General features: G+C 37.4%; 1 protein-coding gene across 11 annotated transcripts in view; it reads left to right on the top strand.

The window, feature by feature from the left end:
* Window positions 1-20,268, top strand: part of MYO9A (myosin IXA) — a 268,571-nt gene that overhangs the window by 105,025 nt on the left and 143,278 nt on the right. For 10 of the 11 annotated variants that reach the window (XM_033851931.2, XM_033851934.2, XM_033851932.2 and 7 more), the window contains exons 14-15: window positions 3,411-3,606; window positions 18,678-18,797. In XM_033851931.2, coding sequence (XP_033707822.1) covers window positions 3,411-3,606; window positions 18,678-18,797 — 316 coding nt within the window. The remainder of the gene's footprint in view (window positions 1-3,410; window positions 3,607-18,677; window positions 18,798-20,268) is intronic. The other variant, XM_033851933.2, reaches the window with a different exon arrangement.

Raw genomic sequence — 20,268 nt, 5'->3', positions numbered from 1 at the left:
TTTTTGTGCATGGTGTTAGGGAGTGTTCTAATTTCATTCTTTTACATGTAGCTGTCCAGTTTTCCCAACACCACTTATTGAAGAGACTGTCTTTTCTCCATTGTATATCCTTGCCTCCTTTGTCATAGGTTACTTGACCATAGGTGCGTGGGTTTATCTCTGGGCTTTCTATCTTGTTCCATTGATCTGTGTTTCTGTTTTTGTGCCAGTACCGTATTGTCTTGATTACTGTAGCTTTGTAGTATATTCTGAAGTCAGGGAGTCTGATTCCTCCAGCTCCGCTTTTTTCCCTCAAGACTGCTTTGGCTATTTGGGGTCTTTTGTGTCTCCATACAAATTTTAAGGTTTTTTGTTCTGGTTCCATAAAAAATGCCATTGGTAATTTGATAGGGATTGCATTGAATCTGTAGATAGCTTTTGGTAGTATAGTTATTTCCACAATATTGACTCTTCCAATCTAAGAACATGGTATCTCTCTCCATCTGTTGGTATCATCTTTAATTTCTTTCATCAGTGTCTTATAGTTTTCTACATACAGGTCTTTTGTCTCCCTAGGTAGGTTTATTCCTAGGTATTTTATTCTTTCTGTTGCAGTGGTAAATGGGAGTGTTTCCTTACTTTCTCTTTCAGATTTTTCATCATTAGTGTATAGGAATGCAAGAGATTTCTGTGCATTAATTTCATATCCTGCAACTTTACCAAATTCATTGATTAGCTGTAGCAGTTTTCTGGTGGCATCTTTAGGATTCTCTATGTATGGTATCATGTCACCTGCAAACAGTGACAGTTTTACTTCTTCTTTTCCAATTTGAATTCCTTTTATTTCTGTTTCTTCTCTGATTGCCGTGGCTAGGACTTCCAAAACTATGTTGAATAATAGTGGTGAGAGTGGACATCCTTGTCTTGTTGCAGATCTTAGAGGAAATGCTTTCAGTTTTCACCATTGAGAATGATGGTTGCTGTGGGTTTGTCATATATGGCCTTTATTATGTTGAGGTAAGTTCCCTCTGTGCCCACTTTCTGGAGAGTTTTTATCATAAATGGGTGTTGCATTTTGTCAGAAGCTTTTTCTGCATCTATTGAGATGATCATATGGTTTTTATTCTTCAGTTTGTTAATATGGTGTGTCACGTTGATTGATTTGCGTATAGTGAAGAATCCTTGCATCCCTGGGATAAATCCCACTTGATCATGGTGTATGATCCTTTTAATGTGTTGTTGGATTCTGTTTGCCAGTATTTTGTTGAGGATTTTTGCATCTCTATTCATCAGTGATATTGGTGTGTAATTTTCTTTTTTTGTAGTATCTTTGTCTGGTTTTGGTATCAGGGTGATGGTGGCCTCATAGAATGAGTTTGCAGTTTTTTGCAGATTCCTCTGCAATTTTTGGGAAGAGTTTGAGAAGGATGGGTGTTAGCTCTTCTGTAAATGTTTGATAGAATTCACCTGTGAAGCCATCTCATCCTGGACTTCTGTTTGTTGGAAGATTTTAAATCACAGTTTCAATTTCATTACTTGTGATTGGTCTGTTCATATTTTCTATTTCTTCCTATTTCAGTCTTGGAAGTTTATACCTTTCTAAGAATTTGTCCATTTCTTCCAGGTTGTCCATTTTATTGGCATAGAGTGGCTTGTAGTAGTCTCTTAGGATGCTTTGTATTTCTGCGGTGTCTGTTGTAACTTCTCCTTTTTCATTTCTAATTTTTTTTTTTTTTTTTGCGGTACTTGGGCCTCTCACTGTTGTGGCCTCTCCCGTTGCGGAGCACAGGCTCTGGACACGCAGGCTCAGCGTCCATGGCTCACAGGCCCAGCCGCTCTGCGGCATGTGGGATCTTCCTGGACCGGGACACGAGCCTGTGTCCCCTGCATCGGCAGGTGGACTGTCAACCACTGCGCCACCAGGGATGCCCTACTCACCAAGTTTTAATCCTTCCATCTGGGTGTGGTTATAGTCAAATGCCTAGACTACGCATATCAGTATGGGACCTTCTTCCAGGAGTGTTATGCTTCTTGCCCTCCCTATCTTTCTGTGGGTATTTAAACGCCTTTTCTTCTGCTCTGTCATCGCCAACCCCCATTGACAGGTGGTTTTAACTGTCTATTTACAGTCCTTAGGTAATCTTATCCAGCTTTAAAAATCTGTATGCTGATGATATCCAAATGCATTTTCTGAAATCTCTGTAAGAATCTAGACAAATATATCCATCTGCCTACTTGATGTCTGTATGCAGACATAGTATAGTCGTTATAAGTGGCTGAGTTTGAACCTCTGTTCTTCCAGTTACTGTGTGATAGGAGCCAAGATAGTTAACCTTTCTATGACTCACTTTCCTCATCTATAAAATAGGAATAATAATATCATCTACCTCAAGGAGTTGTTAAGGTGATGAAATGAACTTATCAATGAGACAACACATGTAAAATGCTTAGAAGTGTGCCATATACTTAGAAACCTCTCAATAAATGTTACTCGCTATTATCGTTATTCTCAGCATCTCAAGCTTCACTTGGACAAAACTTACCTCATAATCCTCATTTTCTATCCCTATACCTTCTCTTTTCTCTAGTCATCTCCATATCAGTATATGGTACCTCTATCCACTTTGTTGCTCAAACCCAAAATATAGGTGTTAACCTGATTTCCTCATTCACTCACCATGCCCTAATCCACCAAGTCCTTTGTCCTTACCTCTAAAACATATCCCATATATGATAACCATTTTCCTTTTCCACTAACTAGTACCATCAATGTAGTCCAAGTCACTTTCAGTTCTTCTGGAATACTGCAATAGCTGGCCTACCTTTTCCATCTTTGTACAGTTCATTCCCTCTGCAGCAACCAGTGATGTTTATAAAACACCAGTTAGCTCATGTCATTATCCTTCCAGTGGCTTTTCTTTACACTTGAATAAAACCCAAACTCCTAGTTCAGGCTTACATAGCCTACATAGCCTATTTATTTGCTTATTCTTCTACCACTCTCACCCTTGCCAAGAATGCTTCAGCCCCTGGTCTTACTGGTTTTCTCTGAACTTGTTCAACTCCTTGCCACCTATAGGTAGTAGGTGTTCCCTTTGAAATGCTGTTCCTGGTCTTCTCATTTCTGGCTCCTTTTTGTTATTCAACTCTCGTCATTTTATGTGATAGTCCTGTAGAGAGTCCTTCCCTGACCAGTGTTTAACAAGCTGCAATAAGATTGTGGAATGCTCATTCTAATTTAAATTAATTTTTGAATTAAATAGTTTTAGGGTCAGATGGGACTTTGTAGAGGATATCTATCTGGTCCCTTTAGCTGCCTAAAACAGAAGTCACTTCTATAGCCTTATTCAACCACTGTTCATATATGTCACCCATTATCTTCTTGGTTTAATAATTTTTTCAAAAGTGACACTGGTACTTTTTTCATGTAGGATTTCCGGGAAAAAAATACAGATCATATGCGCCCTGACATTGTCGCTCTTCTGAGAAGTAGCAAGAATGCATTTATCTCTGGGATGATTGGAATTGATCCTGTAGCTGTTTTCCGTTGGGCAGTTCTCCGGGCTTTTTTCAGAGCTGTTATTGCTTTCAGGGAAGCTGGGAAAAGACACATTCAGAGAAAAACTGGTAAGCAGTAGACATCAGTATTCTACCATGCTTCTGTTTGTTTTCTTACCCTGCCCTAACATCATGTTTCAGATCTAATGAGTTCTGGTGAGTGTATGTGTGTGTATGTATATGTTGGTACATTTTTATTAATAAATACTGATAGGAATAATGAGTGTAAAGCACCTGGTATTTTTTAGGCATTCAGACATTGGTATGATTTTTAAACAAAAAGTGAAATTATTATTTAATTATATAGAATTTAATATTGATATTTTTCTCTGTTTTCAAGTCATAGTTTTTACTACAAATGAAACATAATGTGGAAGCATAAGTCAGGAGGCAGAAAAATTAGGATGGAGGTAGTATAGTATAGTGGGGTAATCCAACTTCAGTAATCAGTTGTCATCTCTTCTCTTGACTGATTTTGTGACTGTTAGCTGTTTTTCTTGGAGTGTAATACTGCCTTCAATATTATGAGGGTAAAATCAGATAATACATGTAAAGTATCTGTTTATGAGGTGTTAATTTTCTTTTCCTCTTACACTTAAGTCAGTTAGCTGGATTTTACTTTAAAAGTTAGGAATGGATAAAACAGGATACTTTGTTTGTGTGTCTCCTCCTTAAATCATAAAATATTCTCATTTTACATTCTGTGGGAGGAGCATCTCTAAAGCACTTGCTACCTACTTGAAATGACACTGTTGCTTGCTGTAGCTCTAGCCTTAGATAGACCATTGTTGCATAGTGAGGATATTCTAATACATATGTAATTATTTAAAATAATTTTTTTTGCCAAGAAGCTTCAGCAGAAGTGCAGGAGGACACATTTTGTGCTTTCAGAACTCCTAGACTTACTCATAGGGCTTTTGGGCATGTGCACTAGCAGTAAATCTTTAAATTCAGCTTTTATGTATTCTAACTGAATAAAATATTTGAGAGATTGTATTTCTAAAATGAGAGGCAAAACTAATTGAATTTCATTTCTGTACTTCAGATTATAACGTGTGCAAACTGGCCTTTGTGGAGAGAACTATAGTTTTTTTTTTAAATAAAAGGAGTATCTTAAAACTGCTTTGCCTTTGCCAAAATTATTTCTAAGAGGCTATCTTTGCAAAAGCTTGAAAAAAATTTAAATTGAGGTATAATGGACATATAACATTATATTAGTTTCAGGTATATAACATAATGATTCAATATTTGTGTGTACTGCAAAATGGTACCATCCATTACTATACAAAATTACAAAACTTTTTCTTGTGATGAGAACTTTTACAATTTAATCTCTTGGCAACTTTAACATATGTACAGTACTGCAATATTATTGACTACAGTTACCAGCAAAAAGCTTTAAGGAAAAGTTTTTTCTTTTAAGATGCATTCTTATTTATTACAGTGGTCTTTATCAATTATGAAAATTTTGAAAATTGATACATATCCTGCTAAGACGTAACTGACTAAGATAAGAAACTTTTCTTATATTTACTGTTGAATACATTGCATTCTGTAAAAGTTATTCACATTGAATGTTACTTTGGCATTTAAAATATTATTTGTGAAAGCTGGTTCTATGTATATTAGTATTAATTAGGACAAAGACATGCAGTGCTACTAATGATCAGCAACTGAAATTATCTTTGATAATTTCTAGATTCTTCTTGTTTTCTAATCTAGTTTTGCTTTCTGGCCAGCATAGAGCTTCCACATAATAAACTCTTTTTGAAAACGCTTTTATACTAGGATATAACATGTATACAGAAAAGTGCACAGAACAAAACATATAGCTCAGTGAATTATCACAAAGTGAAAACACCCCTGGAACTATCTTCTAGGTTAGGAAAGAGAATATTACCAACATGCTAGAATTCCCCCTTGCATAAACTTTTAAAATTTCACTTTTTATCAAGAAAAAGAAAAACGATAGTTCATTTGCATTTTGAGGCAGTGACTGAGCAGGTTTGTTACAGAGAATAATTGTATTACAGCATATTAGTGTCAGTGCCAAAATTTAGCATTTTTCCTCCCTCTGCACCACTTACCACCTGCTGTTTTCTGGTGATAACGGATAAACGGATATTATAAAATTAGAACATTGTAGTATTGCGAAACAAAAACTAACAGAGTAACTGTGAAAATGAACTAAGTAGTAGATGCAGAACTCTTATAATGACCATAAGTAGTATGCAAACATATCAACATGAAACAGGGATTGGAGATTATTTAAGCAGAAGTAGAATATATGAAAGGCAGAAGGTAACCCAGTTCAGATCTTGAATGAGAGTAAGAAGAGGTCAAAGATAATATTTCTAATGAAGAAAGAAGATGTAGACTGCAGAAGTGCAATATATTTTCACTTCCTTTAAGAAATAAGATATTTCACTGGACTCTTAGCTGATTGTCAACAAATACCTTGATGGTGAACCAAAAAAATCTTTTTCTTCATCAAGCCAACTGAGCACAAATGAGAATATCAAATTTAAATCTACTTTTGACTGTTATTTTTTCTTTTTTATAGACTTTCAAATTAGACGGCACAGTGCCATTTTAAGGTCTTTAAATAAAAATTAATTCAACTTATTCCTTTTAAGAATAAATTTGTTATAGCTGTGGTATGTTATAGCTGGGGCAGGTTATCAGGAAATCCTAAAATGTTCTTAGTAGAGTCATATAAATAGGCAGTCTGAGTGAAGGTACATGTTGGCCCTGCTGGGAGGTGGAATTAAAAATGGTAATGATTTTTCTGGTCAGCAGTGAGGTATTGGAGTACACGTATTCCAGTGGTAGCATCCACCTTGCCTCTGTTTTACTCCTCCTGAATAAGAAAGAGCCTGGACTAGAAAGTACAGGGGAGATCATAACTTGACCATGAATTATACAGTGTGCAGATGTGAGTGCAGTGATGCTTATTTTGGTCTTTTGGAGTTACATAAAAGTATAGCCAAAGAGGAATTTTAATCCATCTAAAAAGACTAGGCAGAGACAGCGAATTCAGCTGTGGCATTGGCATAAGAGGCAAGAACGAGGGGCTTCCCTGGTGGTGCAGTGGTTAAGAATCCACCTGCCAATGCAGGGGACACGGGTTCGATCCCTGGTCCGGGAAGATTCCACATACTGCAGAGCAGCTAAGCCCATGCACCACAACTACTGAGCCTGCGAGCCGCAACTACTGAACCCCATGCGCCTAGAGCCCGTGCTCTGCAACAAGAGAAGCAACTGCAATGAGAAGCCTGCGCACCACAATGAAGAGTAGCCCCCGCTCACCACAACTAGAGAAAGCCTGCACGAAGCAACAAAGACCCAATGCAGTCAAAAATAAATAAATTAATTAATTAAAAAAAAAAAAAAAAGAGGCAAGAACAAGAGTCCAAAGTGTCATTCAGTTCCTTAATCTACAGGGAGAAAAGCTGAAGCCATTCATATAGTGTCTGCAGATAGAGAGCTTTAATGGTTCCCACATAAACTTTTCCTCTTCCCCATCCCACACAAAGGACTCCGTAACTCTAATGTGCTCCCATTTGTTTTTGCAAGTGGGAGAAGGATTCCAGTGACCATCTATTTCCAGAAATGACCTGGTACTAAAACTAATTTAGATATCACCTAAACAGGGTCTAGGATCTCTATGCAGTACTCTATCCATAATTCTACCCAGTACTTAAGACAATTAAGAGCATTTTTGTTAACAAAACCCTGACCATTATTTATAAATCAATTCTGTATCAGGCACTATGGTGTGGTGATTAAGAGTAAGGGTTTTAGATTAAATGTCAATGAAACAGTAGAGTAAGGACCTCTGAAAGTTCTCTCTTCCATAAAAGCAACAAGAACACTTGCAAAAATTGTCAGAATAACTTTGCTGGAGCTCCGTGAATTCATCAAAGGCCTTCAGTAATCTGGGAAGTATATATACAAGAAAAAAGGCTGAATATTGATAATGCCAGTGCACTTTGTAGTGTTTTAACTCGCACTACTCACCTCCCTCCCTCCCAAGCTCTACAGTAGCCTTGAAAATCAATCGCCTGGAAGCACAATGAAAATCAGCAGTGTGACAACCCCTGGAGGGAATAGAGGGGGGCTGGCACTCCTTCAAAGCCCCATTCGCAGAGAATATTCAACTTATTTGGTAGTTCCCTGGAAGACCCCACTTACAAGGCTATCTTTTAACCTGACTTGGAGCTTGCAGTATGAATAACCTTTTACCTAGGGCTTTTGTCCAAAACAATCAGAAGCATTTGTTGAACATTGCAACTCTCTGATGCAGTAGATAACAGCTGGGGCAAAGACTAACCAAAACATTTGAAAGGAAAAGCTGGAGAATGAGGTTTCCATAACGGCTATGAAAAGTTCCCATATATTCATGGGAATCTAGATAGCTATGCACATGCATAGGACTGTATACGTGCCCAGGGCTATGCATATGCTCAGTAAAGACCTGAGGATATCCTGATTTCTTACCTCAGGATAACCTTCAGATTCTGTGCAAGCAGGGCAAGGCTAAGTTGTAAACTTCCTAGCTGAGTGTTGAAGGTATGCACCAACATACACACTCAGTGACCCTTGACAAAAACTGGGAGAATTAGTGGTTTCAGGCATGTAAAGATATCCTTCAATTAGTAGCTGACATTTAAGCTTACTGAGCAGAGATTTCCATGGTCACCTGTGACAAACTTTACAGAATTAGTTCAGGAAAGTCCTAAACAAATAGAAGCAACTGTAAGAAACAGCAACAACAGCAAATCCTGGGAAGAGAATTTTCAGAGTTGCCATGTTATATAACTACCCCTGAAAAAATCCAGACATTGATATTACTAGACAAAGTCTTTAAACTATTTTAAATATATTTAAAGACTTAAAGGTAACTATATCTGAAGAACAAAAGGAAAGTATGAGAACAATGTCTCACCAAATGGAGAATATCAATTTTATACATACACACACACACACACACACACACACACATCAATTTTGAAGTGGAAAAAAATGTACAATAACTGAAATGAGAAATTCAGTAGAAGAGTTCACCAGCAGGTTTGAATAAGCAGAAGCCAGAATCGGGTGAACATGAAGACAGATCAGTTGAGATGATCTGGCTAAGGAACAGGAATAATAAAGAATGAAGAAAAATAAACAGAGCTTCTAGACTTATGGGACACCATGAGGTATATAAACTTCTGAGAGTCCAGAAGGAAAGGAGGGAAAGGGAAAGAAAGAATATTTCAAGAAATAATGGCCAACACCTCCTCAAATTTGATGAGAAAATTAATATACGCATCTAGCAAGCTCAGCAAACTGCAACGTGGGTGAATTCAAAGAGATTCAAACTTAGATATATCGTAATTAAACTCTCTAGAGGTAAAGAGAGAATATTGAAAGCAGCAAGAGAAAAATGATTCATCATGCACCAAGTATCCTCAGTAAGATTAAAAGTTGTTTCATCATTAGAAAGCATTGAGGCTAGAGGACAGCAACTTGGCATACTCAAAGTGCTGAAAGAAAAAAACACTGTCAATCAAGAATTCTGTATTCACTAAAACTATCCTTCAAGATGAAATTATGACATTCCCAGATAAACAGATCCTGAGTGACTGTTACTAGCTGCCCCACAAGAAATATTAAAGGGAGTTCTTCTGGCTGAAATGAAAGGACACTAGACAGTAGCTTGAAAGCACATGAAATAATAAAGAGCACCATTAAAGACAGCTATAGAGTTAAATATAAAAGATAGTAAAAATGTATTTTTTACATTTTGTAACTTTTTTTCCCTCCAATCTGATTTAAAAGACAACTGTGAAAAAGCAATAATTATAAATCTCTCTTGGAGGGCATGCCATTTTAAAGATGTAATTTGCATGACAATAACAGCATAAAGAAGGAGGAAGGGAATGAAGCTATATAGGAGGAAAGTTTTTATATACTGTTGAAATTAAGTAGCTTTTAATCTAGATTAGATTGTTGTAAGTTAAGATGCTAATTTTAATTCCCTTGGCACCTGTTAAGAAAATAACTAAAAAATAATACAGTAAAAGAAATGACCAAAATATTAAAATAGTATACTAGAAAACATCTATTCAACACAAAAGAAGAGAGTAATGAAAGAAAAGAGGAACAAAAATAATATGTCTTACGGTATATGTGGAAACTAAATAACACACTTCTTAATAACCAATGGGACAAAGAAGAAATCACAAGGGAAATTAGAAAATAATTTGAAATGAATAGAAGAAAATATACACCCATATCTTACGGGATACCGCTAAAACAGTGCTTAGAGGGAAATTTATTTCTCCTTTAGAGAAATTTCTCTCTCTTAAAAAAGAAAGAATATCTCAAATCAATAACTTAATGCCCCACCTTAAGATTCTAGGGAAAAAGGGAAAACTAAACCCAAAGCAAGCAGTAGGAAGGACATAAAAAGTAGGTCTGGAATAAATAAGAGAAGAAAACAATAAAGAAAATAAATAAAACTGAAAGGTACTTCTTTAAAAAGGTAAATGAAATTGACAAACCTTGAGGTAGACAGACCAAGAAGAGGAGAGAGGAGACTCAGATTACTAATTTGGGGAAAGAAAGGGGGGTGTTGCTGCTGAACTGATGGAAATAAAAAGGATTATCATACTATTAACAGTTGTATGTCAACAAATTAGAACCTAGTGGAAATGGAAAAATTCCTAGAAATATGCTAACAGCCTATACTGACTCCAGAAGAAATAGAAAGTCTGAAAAGGCCTGCTACAAGAAAAGAGATTGAATTAGTTATGAAAAAAAATCTTCCGACAAACCAAGGAACAGTGAATTCACTGATAAATTTTATCAAATACTTAATGAAGAATTAACACCAATCCTATATAAACTCTTCCAAAAACATAGACAATAAGGGAATACTTTCATTCTCAATCTGTGAGGCCAGTATTACCAGCATACCAGATAAGACATCACAGAAATGAAAACCACAAACCAATATCCCTCAACAAAAATCCTCAACAAAATCCTTGCAGACTGAGTCCAGCAATATGTAAAAAGTATTTTACACCATTATCTAGTGGAATATACCCAGGAATGCAAGATTGGTTCACCTTAGAAAACTCAAATCAATGTAATACACCACATTGATAGACTAAAGAGCAAAGATCAGATCATCACCTCAATAGACACAGAAGAGGCATTTGACAGACGTGAATACCTTTTCATATTTTTCATCATAAAAATGCTGAACAAATTAGCAATAGAAGGGGACTTCCTCAGTCTGATAAGGGGACCTGTGAAAAACCCAAAGGTTGTATCATTCTTGATGGTGAATGACTGAATACTGTTCCCTTAAGATCAGAAACAAGACAGGATATCTGTTTTCACCTCTTCTATTTAACATTGTCCTGGAAATCCTGGTAAGAGTAATCAGGCAAGAGAAGGAAATAAAAGACATCCAAATTGGAAAGGAAGAAACCATTTTGTTTGTAGATGACATATTTTATGTAAAATTTCTTAAGGAATCTACAAAAAAGTCTATAGAGATAAAAAATGAGCTCAAGTTGCAAGACACAACGTCAACATGCAAAATTGGTTGTATTTCTAGACATTAACAGTAAACGACGTGAAAACAAAATTAAGTTCGTGCTTCAGTTACAAGAGCACCAACAAGTATAAAATTCTTACTGATAAATTTAACAAAAGAATTGCAAGACTTGTTCACTGAAACTACAAAATATTGTTGAAAAAGCTTAAAGAATACTGCAGTAAATGGAAAGATATTCTATGTTTATGCATTGGAAGGCATAGTTAAGATGGCAATACTGGATCTACAGATTCAGCATAGTCCTGTCAAAACCACAGCTACCTTTATGCAGATATTGACAAGCTAATCCTAAAATTGATATGTAAAGGAATCCAGAAATGCAAGAAGGACAAAAATTGGAAGACTCACATTGCCCAGTTTGGATTAGGCAGTGAATTCTTAGGTATGACAGGATTAGGTATAAAGCACAAGCGACCAAAGAAAAAATGGATAAATTAGACTTCATCAAAATTAAAAACTTTTGTGCCTCAAAGGATACTATTATTTTTAATTAATTTATTTATTTTTGGCTGCGCTGGGTCTTCGTTGCTGTGCACGGGCTTTCTCTAGTTGCGGCGAGCGGGGGCTACTCTTTGTTGCAGTGAGCGGGCCTCTCAATGCGGTGGCTTCTTTTGTTGCAGAGCACGGGCTCTAGGGCTCATGGGCTTCAGTAGTTGCGGTGCAAGGGCTCAGTAGTTGTGGCTTGCGGGCTCCAGAGTGCAGGCTCAGTAGTTGTGGTGCACGGGCCTAGTTGCTCCACGGCATGTGGGATCTTCCCAGACCAGGGCTCGAACCCGTGTCCCCTGCACCAGCAGGCGGATTCCCAACCACTGCGCCACCAGGGAGGCCCTCAAAGGATACTATTAAGAGAGTGAAGGGACTTCCCTGGTGGCGCAGTGGATAAGACCACGCTCCCAATGCAGGGGGCCAGGATTTGATCCCTGTTCAGGAAACTAGATCCCACGTGCATGCCACAACTAAAGAGCTGGAGAGCCGCAAATAAGGAGCCTGTGAGCCTCAACTGAGGAGCCCACGTGCTGCAACTAAGGAGCTGGCGAGCCACAACTAAGGAGCCCACAAGCTGCAACTAAGGAGGCTGCCTGCTGCAACTAAGACCTGGTGCAACCAAATAAATAAATATTTAAAAAAAAGTGAAATGACAACTCACAGAATGATAGAAGATATTTATAAATCACGTATCTAATAAGGAACTGGTATCTAGAATATATACAATTCTTGCAATTCAGTAGTAAAAAACTAATAACCCAATTAAAAAATGGGCAAAGGATGTTAAAAGACATTTCTCCAAGGAAGATATGCAAATGGTCAATAAAAAGCATGAAAAGATGGTCAATATAATTTGTCATTAGGGAATTGCAAATTGAAACCACAGTAAGGTACAACTTCACATCTACTAGGATGGCTACAATAAAACAGACAGGTAATAACAAATGTTGGTAATAAGGATGTGGAGAAATTGGAAGCCTCACATGCTGCTGGTGAAAACTTAAAATGGTGCAGCCACTTTGTAAAACAGCCTGGTAGTTACATTTTACCCAGCAGTTCCACTCTTAGGTAGATACTTAAAAGAATTGAAAGCAGGTGTTCAAACAAAAACTTGTACTTGATGTTCTTAGCAACATATTCATAATAGCCAAAAGGTAGAAACGACTCAAATGTTTATCAACAGATGACTGGATAAACAAAATGTGGTATATCCGTACAATGGAATACTATTCTGTCATGTAAATGAATGAGGTACTAGTACATGCTATAACATGGGTGAACCTTGAAAGCATTTTGTGAAGTGAAAGCATAAGACACAAAAGGCCACATACTGTATGATTTCATTTATATGAATTTTCTAGAATAGGCAAATCTGTTGAGAAAGAATGTAGATTAGTGTTTGCTCAGGGCAGACAGGGAGATAACAAGGGGCGTGATAGTTTAAAAGTACAGAGTTTCTCCCTAAGGACTCCACACAAAAACTACTAGATCTAATGAATGAATTCAGCAAAGTAGCAGGATACAAGAGTAACATTCAGAAATCAGTTGTATTTCTTTTTTTTTTTAAAATAAACTTATTTATTTATTTATGGCTGTGTTGGGTCTTCGTTTCTGTGCGAGGGCTTTCTCTAGTTGCGGCGAGTGGGGGCCACTCTTCATTGTGGTGTGCGGGCCTCTCACTGTCGTGGCCTCTCTTGTTGCGGAGCACAGGCTCCAGACGCGCAGGCTCAGCAGTTGTGGCTCACGGGCCCAGTTGCTCCATGGCATGTGGGATCTTCCCAGACCAGGGCTCAAACCCATGTCCCCTGCATTGGCAGGCAGATTCTCAAACACTGCACCACCAGGGAAGCCCCATCAGTTGTATTTCTTTACACTAACCATGAAATATCAGAAAGGGAATGTAAAAAAAAAAAAAACAAAAAAACTGGGACTTCCCTGGTGGTGCAGTGGTTAAGAATCCGCCCGCCATTGCAGGGGACATGGGTTTAAGCCCTGGTCTGGGGAGATCCCACATGCCACGGAGCAACTAAGGCCGTGTGCCACAACTACTGAGCCTGTGCTCTAGTGCCCACGAGCCACAACTACTGAGCCCTTGTGCCACAACTACTGAAGCCCACACACCTAGAACCCGTGCTCCACAACAAGAGAAGCCACCGCAATGAGAAGCCTGCACACCACAACAAAGAGTAGCTCCACTCTCCACAACTGGAGAAAGCCCATGTGCAGCAAAGAAGACCCAATGCAACCAAAACTAACTAACTTAATTAATAAATAAATAAATTTATTTTAAAAAACCCAAAAAACCTTTTAAAATTACACCAAAAGTATCTAGGAATAAACCTGACCAAGGAGGTGAAAGACTTACACACTGAGAACTATAAAACATTAATAACGGAAGTAAAAGAGGATTCAAAGAAATGGAAAGATATCCCATGCTCTTGGATTGGAAGAATTAATACAGTTAAAATGGCAATACTACCCAAAGCAATCTACAGATACAGTGAGATCCTGTCAAATTACACATGACATTTTTCATAGAACTAGAACAAATTCCAAAAATTTATATGGAACCATGAAAGACCCAGAATTGCTAGAGCAATCCTGAGGGAAAAAAAAAAGCAGGAGGACTTCCCTGGTGGCATAGTGATTAAGAATCCATGCCAGTGCAGGGGACACAGGTTCAAGTCCTGGTCTGGGAAGATCCCATATGCCCGCAGAGCAACTAAGCCCGTGTGCCACAACTACTGATCCTGCACTCTAGAGCCCATGAGCCACAGCTGCTGAGCCCACGTGCCACATCTACTGGGGCCCGCGCACCTCTAGCCTGTGCTCTGCAACAAAGACAAGGCACCGCAATGAGAGGCCCACGCACTTCAGCAAAGGGTGGCCCCCATTCACTGCAACTAGAGAAAGCCCATGCACAGCAATGAAGACACAATGCAGACAAAACTAAATATAAATTAATTAATTAATTTTTTTTAAAAAAAGCAAGAGGCATAACTCTCCCAGACTTCAGACAATACCACAAAGTTACAGTAATCAAAACAATGTGGTATTGGTACAAAAACAGGCATACAGATCAATGGTACAGAATAGAGAGCCCAGAAATAAACCCATACACCTATGGTCAATTAATCTTCAACAAAGGAGGCAAGAATATAAAATGGGAAAAAGACAGTCTCTTCAGTGAGTGGTGCTGGGAGAGTTGGACAGCTGCATGTAAATCAGTGAAGTTAGAACACACCCTCACACCATGCACAAAAATAAACTCAAAATGTCTTAAAGACTTAAACATAAGACATGACAGTATAAAACTCCTAGAAGAGAGCAAAGGCAAAACATTCTCTGACATAAATCATACCAATGTTTTCTTAGGTCAGTCTCCCAAGGCAATAGAAATAAAAACAAAAACAAACAAATGAGACCTAATCAAACTTACAAGCTTTTGCACAGCAAAGGAAACCATAAAAAAACAAAAAGACGACCAATGGAATGGGAGAAAATATTTGCAAATGATGCAACAGACAAAGGCTTAATATCCGAAGTATACAAACAGCTCATACAGCTCAACAACAACAGAACAACAACCCACTTGAAATATGAGCAAAAGGGCTTCCCTGCTGCCGCAGTGGTTGAGAGTCCGCCTGCCGATGTAGGGGACATGGGTTCGTGCCCCGGTCCGGGAAGATCCCACATGCCACGGAGTGGCTGGGCCTGTGAGCCATGGCTGCTGAGCCTGCGCATCCGGAACCTGTGCTCCGCAACGGGAGAGGCCACAACAGTGAGAGGCCCGTGTACCGCAAAAAAAAAAAAAAAAAAAAAAAAAAAGGCAGAAGACCTTAATAGACATTTCTCCAAAGAAGACATACAGATAGCCAGTAGGCACATGAAAAGATGCTCAACATCACTAATTATTACAGAAATGCAAATCAAAACTACAATGAGGTACCACCTCACACTGGTCAGAATGGTCATCATTAAAACATCTACAAATAACAGTGCAGGAGAGAGTGTGGAGAAAAGGGAACCCTCCTACACTGTTGGTGGGGATGTAAGTTGTTACAGCCACTATGGAAAACAGTATGGAGGTTCCTCAGAAAACTAAAAATAAAATTACCATGTGATCCAGCAGTCCCACTCCTGGGATCATTACTTGATTGACTTTGGGAGGGGTAGGGGTGGTATTTACCGGAAGGGAATGAAATAACTTGCTGAGGTGATGGAAATGTCCTGTATCTTGATTGAGGATTATATGATATAACTATTTGTTTAAGCTCATCAAACTGTATACTTGAGATTAGTGGAGTTTACTGTATGTGAAATATACCTTTAAAAAAATGGCCCTAAGGCCTGGGAGCTGGCATTATAGAAACTATTACAGGATCAGAGACATGGCTTCGGGTTTGAATGATACAGTGGAGCTGGGATTGAACCCCTGTTTTATATGGTGTAGGACCTTCAAAGAGCTTGAACTCTTCTGTCACTGAAAAGATAATTGTAAAACTCTGTCTGTTGGCCTTGCCTAGAAGAACAAGAATCATATCAGTATGTGTTAGGCCTTAGATAAATTTTGAAAAAACAGTTGCCTAAAAAAATTAGTGCCCCATATCTTCTTCACCATGGGAGAGAATTTATACTGTTTGTTTGGTGCATAATCTCAAACTAAGAAATTATCAAAACTAGGCTAGGAACTTAGCATAAGCAAACACTAAATAAACCTCTTTTAAGAGTTTGAGACTCCACTGAAAATGTACTTATAAAACCATCCTAGGAAACCAAACCACCTTGACAGGGAGTTAGTACACACAACAGAGAGGAGTATCACTTTAAGGTTTGGAAATAGTATTATAGTCCATAAAGCAGTGTTTAAAATTGTTAAAGAGTTAAAAGAAGGCATAGAAAGCAGAATGAAAGAACAGAAGTTAAAAAAAAACAAACAAACCCTAAGTTGTAGGTACGATGATGAGACACAAAACAGTCGGTGAGACACAAAACAGTCACAGATATAAAATTACCCATAGCCAAATGGCATTGCCACAATTTATTTAGATAAAATAGAAAATTGAGTACAGAGGCTCAGGTTGTAGTCAAGTTGAGGGAGTTTTAATTTAAGATTACATAATAATTTACTATATTTAATATTCTGAACTCTTATATAAAACACTTTAATGCCATAATCTTTTTAGATTGTTTCTGACTAACAATATATCATTAGCTATTGAAGGGCCTGAAAGTCTGTTGATAACTTTCAAAAATTACAATTTGGATGGAGTATGAGTAGAACTCACCAGGTGGTTTTTTCCTCAAATGGTCCCCCTCAACTGATGGTTTACCCTAACCGCTAGCCCCCCACCCTGTTACTAACTAAGTGCAGCCTCATCTGAGCCTATGCATTCCTTCCCCCACCCAAGAGTCCTATGAAGGAGGGGATTATTGAGAATAGAATATTTTTATTGAGGTATCTTTTGACTAAGAAATGATGGTAACTTGGTAATACTTGTCTCTTCTTGAAACATTGAACATGTACAGTTACGGACTCTCTGTACTGGATAAATGAGATAGTGTTTTATTAGCTTACTTTTTAATTATAGGACAGAAATTTTTTTTTTAATTTTACAAAAGCTTGATATCTATCTATATCTATATTTATATCAGATATCTGTTTCTCTGTCTATCTATAATCTGATGTTACGGTATCATGAGATTCTGTATCTTTAACTAAAACGTGGATGCCTATTCTCTGGATGTAGATATTCAGTTTAAGGAATTATAGCTTGGTTAAACCATGCAAACCTCCTTGAATTACTGTGCTTCTGTTTAACTTCTAAAATGATTCTGCCTTGAGAACTATTCATAGATAGTATCTTATTCCTAATTATACAGTAAATATGTACTAATGGAACTTTAGTTCATAATTATGTGTTGCTTAATTTGCCTCCATCTACTGTTAAACTATTCACTTTTTTTTTTTTTTTTTTGGTTATTTTTTTTGTGGTACGCGGGCCTCTTACTGTTGCGGCCTCTCCCGTTGCGGAGCACAGGCTCCGGACGCGCAGGCTCAGCGGCCATGGCTCACGGGCCCAGCCGCTCCGCAGTATGTGGGATCTTCCCGCACCGGGGCACGAACCCGTGTCCCCTGCATCAGCAGGCGGACTCTCAACCACTGCGCCACCAGGGAAGCCCTCACTTTTATTTTTTAAAGGCAAACCTACATACATTTGAACTTCATGTCCTAACTCTAGAGATGTTCTTGTGTAAATGATACTTGACTCCTCCCAAACCTGGAAAACCTGAATTCTCTTTTAAATCCATTTATTCCTAATATTTATGGTACAATCTTCCTTCCCTCTTTACTGCTCGAGTGTCTCACTGTTTCAGTAGCACTAATCTGGGGCTTTGGTCCTTACTTGAATGTACTCTCGTTCCTTTCCTCCCAATAGTTGATTCTGACAGATTTTCCAGCTTTGTTTTCAGATTTATAAGTACAGAAGTGCTGCTGTGTTTTCCTGCTCTATAGTGCTTTTCTTCCTACTCTTTCAACATTGACACACTTGGAATTCCTACAAGTGTGGTTAATTGCGAGATTTGTGAACGTTTAACTTTTGGTAAATTGTTTTGGGTATATTTCTCTTTGGGGTTCCATCAGAAACAATGTTTCTTGCATTGTTGCCACCTCTATGCTAATTATATTTCAGACCTGATAAAAATGAGTCCATTAAAAAAAAGACACCATACAATTGTTTTTGAAATTTCCCTGGTATTTTCAATTAAAAATTTTTAGTATGATGTTAACTCACACTTTGAGTACCGAAAAAGGATACTTTTGAATTCCTGAATGGGACCTTTATTTTTTCCTATTGTTTTTGTGTAATTTCCTCAAATTAATTGGAAAAATTATTCACATTTAACCCCAATTATTTGATACATTTTTATTTACTCTTAAGATAGTTGGCAGCATTGTCCTTGATTCTCTATTGGTTTGGGCTTATATAATGTCTTTTTCTTTTCTCCATTTTTTGTTTTTCTTTTGCTTCCTAAGGACATGATGATACAGCGCCATGTGCAGTTTTGAAAAGTATGGATAGTATTAGCTTTCTCCAACACCCAGTCCACCAGAGGAGCTTAGAGATTCTGCAGAGGTGCAAGGAAGAGAAGTACAGTAAGGCTGCAAATCCTGATAAATAAACTCCGTGTCATCACATCCATTTGGAAATGGAAACCAGGAGCATTCTACACCTGGGTGGGATGTAAATAGCTTAGGCAATGTGACTTTATAATCCAGTGAGTCTCAGGATACTTCCACTGAGACTTTCATTCTTTTTTTTGAAAAAGTTGATATGCCTGTTGTTTTAACTTGGATGACTTTTAACTTGGATGACTATTTGTGATCCTTGAGTTGTTAATTATACTTGGTTACAGACTTTGAATTGGTTTCTGCTTTTGACTTTAAAATATCCAAGTGATGAGTAAAAATGAATAATGATTTTTTCCTGTTGGTTTTTTTTTTAAACTTTATTGAAATCTAATTGAGGTAGTGTAAACTGCATGCCAAAGCATACAGTTTGGTAAGTTTTGACATATATATGAAGTCATCACAATCAAGATAATTAACATATCTAACACTGCCAACAGTTTCCTGTCTCTTGAGAATTCCTGCTGATTTTTATGCTAATTTATACACTTGAATTTTAACATCAGCAATATTGTTTTCATTGGCAAATTCACTTAGTTTGACTATAGTTCTCCTATCAGATTTTATCATGTCTGATTTAGAGCAAAGTCACCACTTAATGTTTTGTCTAAGGAAGAATGACAGAATCATAGAGGGTGTTCTCTTGTTTTTGTTTTTTTTGTTGTTGTTTGTTTTTTTATAAAATTGGTGTGAAAAGATGCCCTTGGTCTCCATTTTCTCCTTTTCTGTTTGTTGTACTCATTCTGCATGAAAATGGTTCTTTTGCTTGTTGTGGGATAACAGTTGTTTGGCTACTGCTATTGCTATAGTGAGAATAAAGGATCCTTCAGAATATTCAAAGCCTAACTCAGCAATTTGCATATAATGGACTAAATTACTTATGTAGTCTGTTCTGAGCTTTTTACAAATCACAGATTTACTTTGCTAACTTCACAGTTCTGTGATTGAAATTCCATGGAATATTAGTATTTAATTATCAGTGAAAGGAGAATATAAGTAGAATTCCTAAGAGCAAATGTTGTGGGTTCTTTCTTCAGTTCTTACTTATGCTGTCTTGGTATAAGAAAATGTGTAATGCATTTTGAAAAATGTTGTTAAAATATTTTCTCATTTTAGAAGAACGAAGGTAAGTATTTCATTTAAAAAAGACATCTTCAAATGTTGCTCTTAATTATTGCTGTTGTTTCTGAAAGGTATACAAGTACTTATTCCAAATATCCATCTTCCTTTTCTTAATCTTTTAATCCATGGGACATGATTGAAAACAGTCTACAAATCTTTTGGAGGGAACTTAAATTAATTCTTTTTAACTTTTAAATAATTGCAAGTAGTTTATTTGCTTCGTTGATTTTCATGACTCTCAGCCTGACAACCCCAGGCCTAATTGTATTCCAGTTAGGTATATATGGGTGTAGAATAGGAAGGCACCAATTTCAGC

This window comes from Tursiops truncatus, chromosome 2 (assembly GCF_011762595.2).
Source record: "Tursiops truncatus isolate mTurTru1 chromosome 2, mTurTru1.mat.Y, whole genome shotgun sequence".
Taxonomy (NCBI): domain Eukaryota; kingdom Metazoa; phylum Chordata; class Mammalia; order Artiodactyla; family Delphinidae; genus Tursiops; species Tursiops truncatus.
The sequence above is the reverse complement of the archived record's forward strand: the minus strand, read 5'-3'. Positions and strand labels throughout refer to the sequence as shown.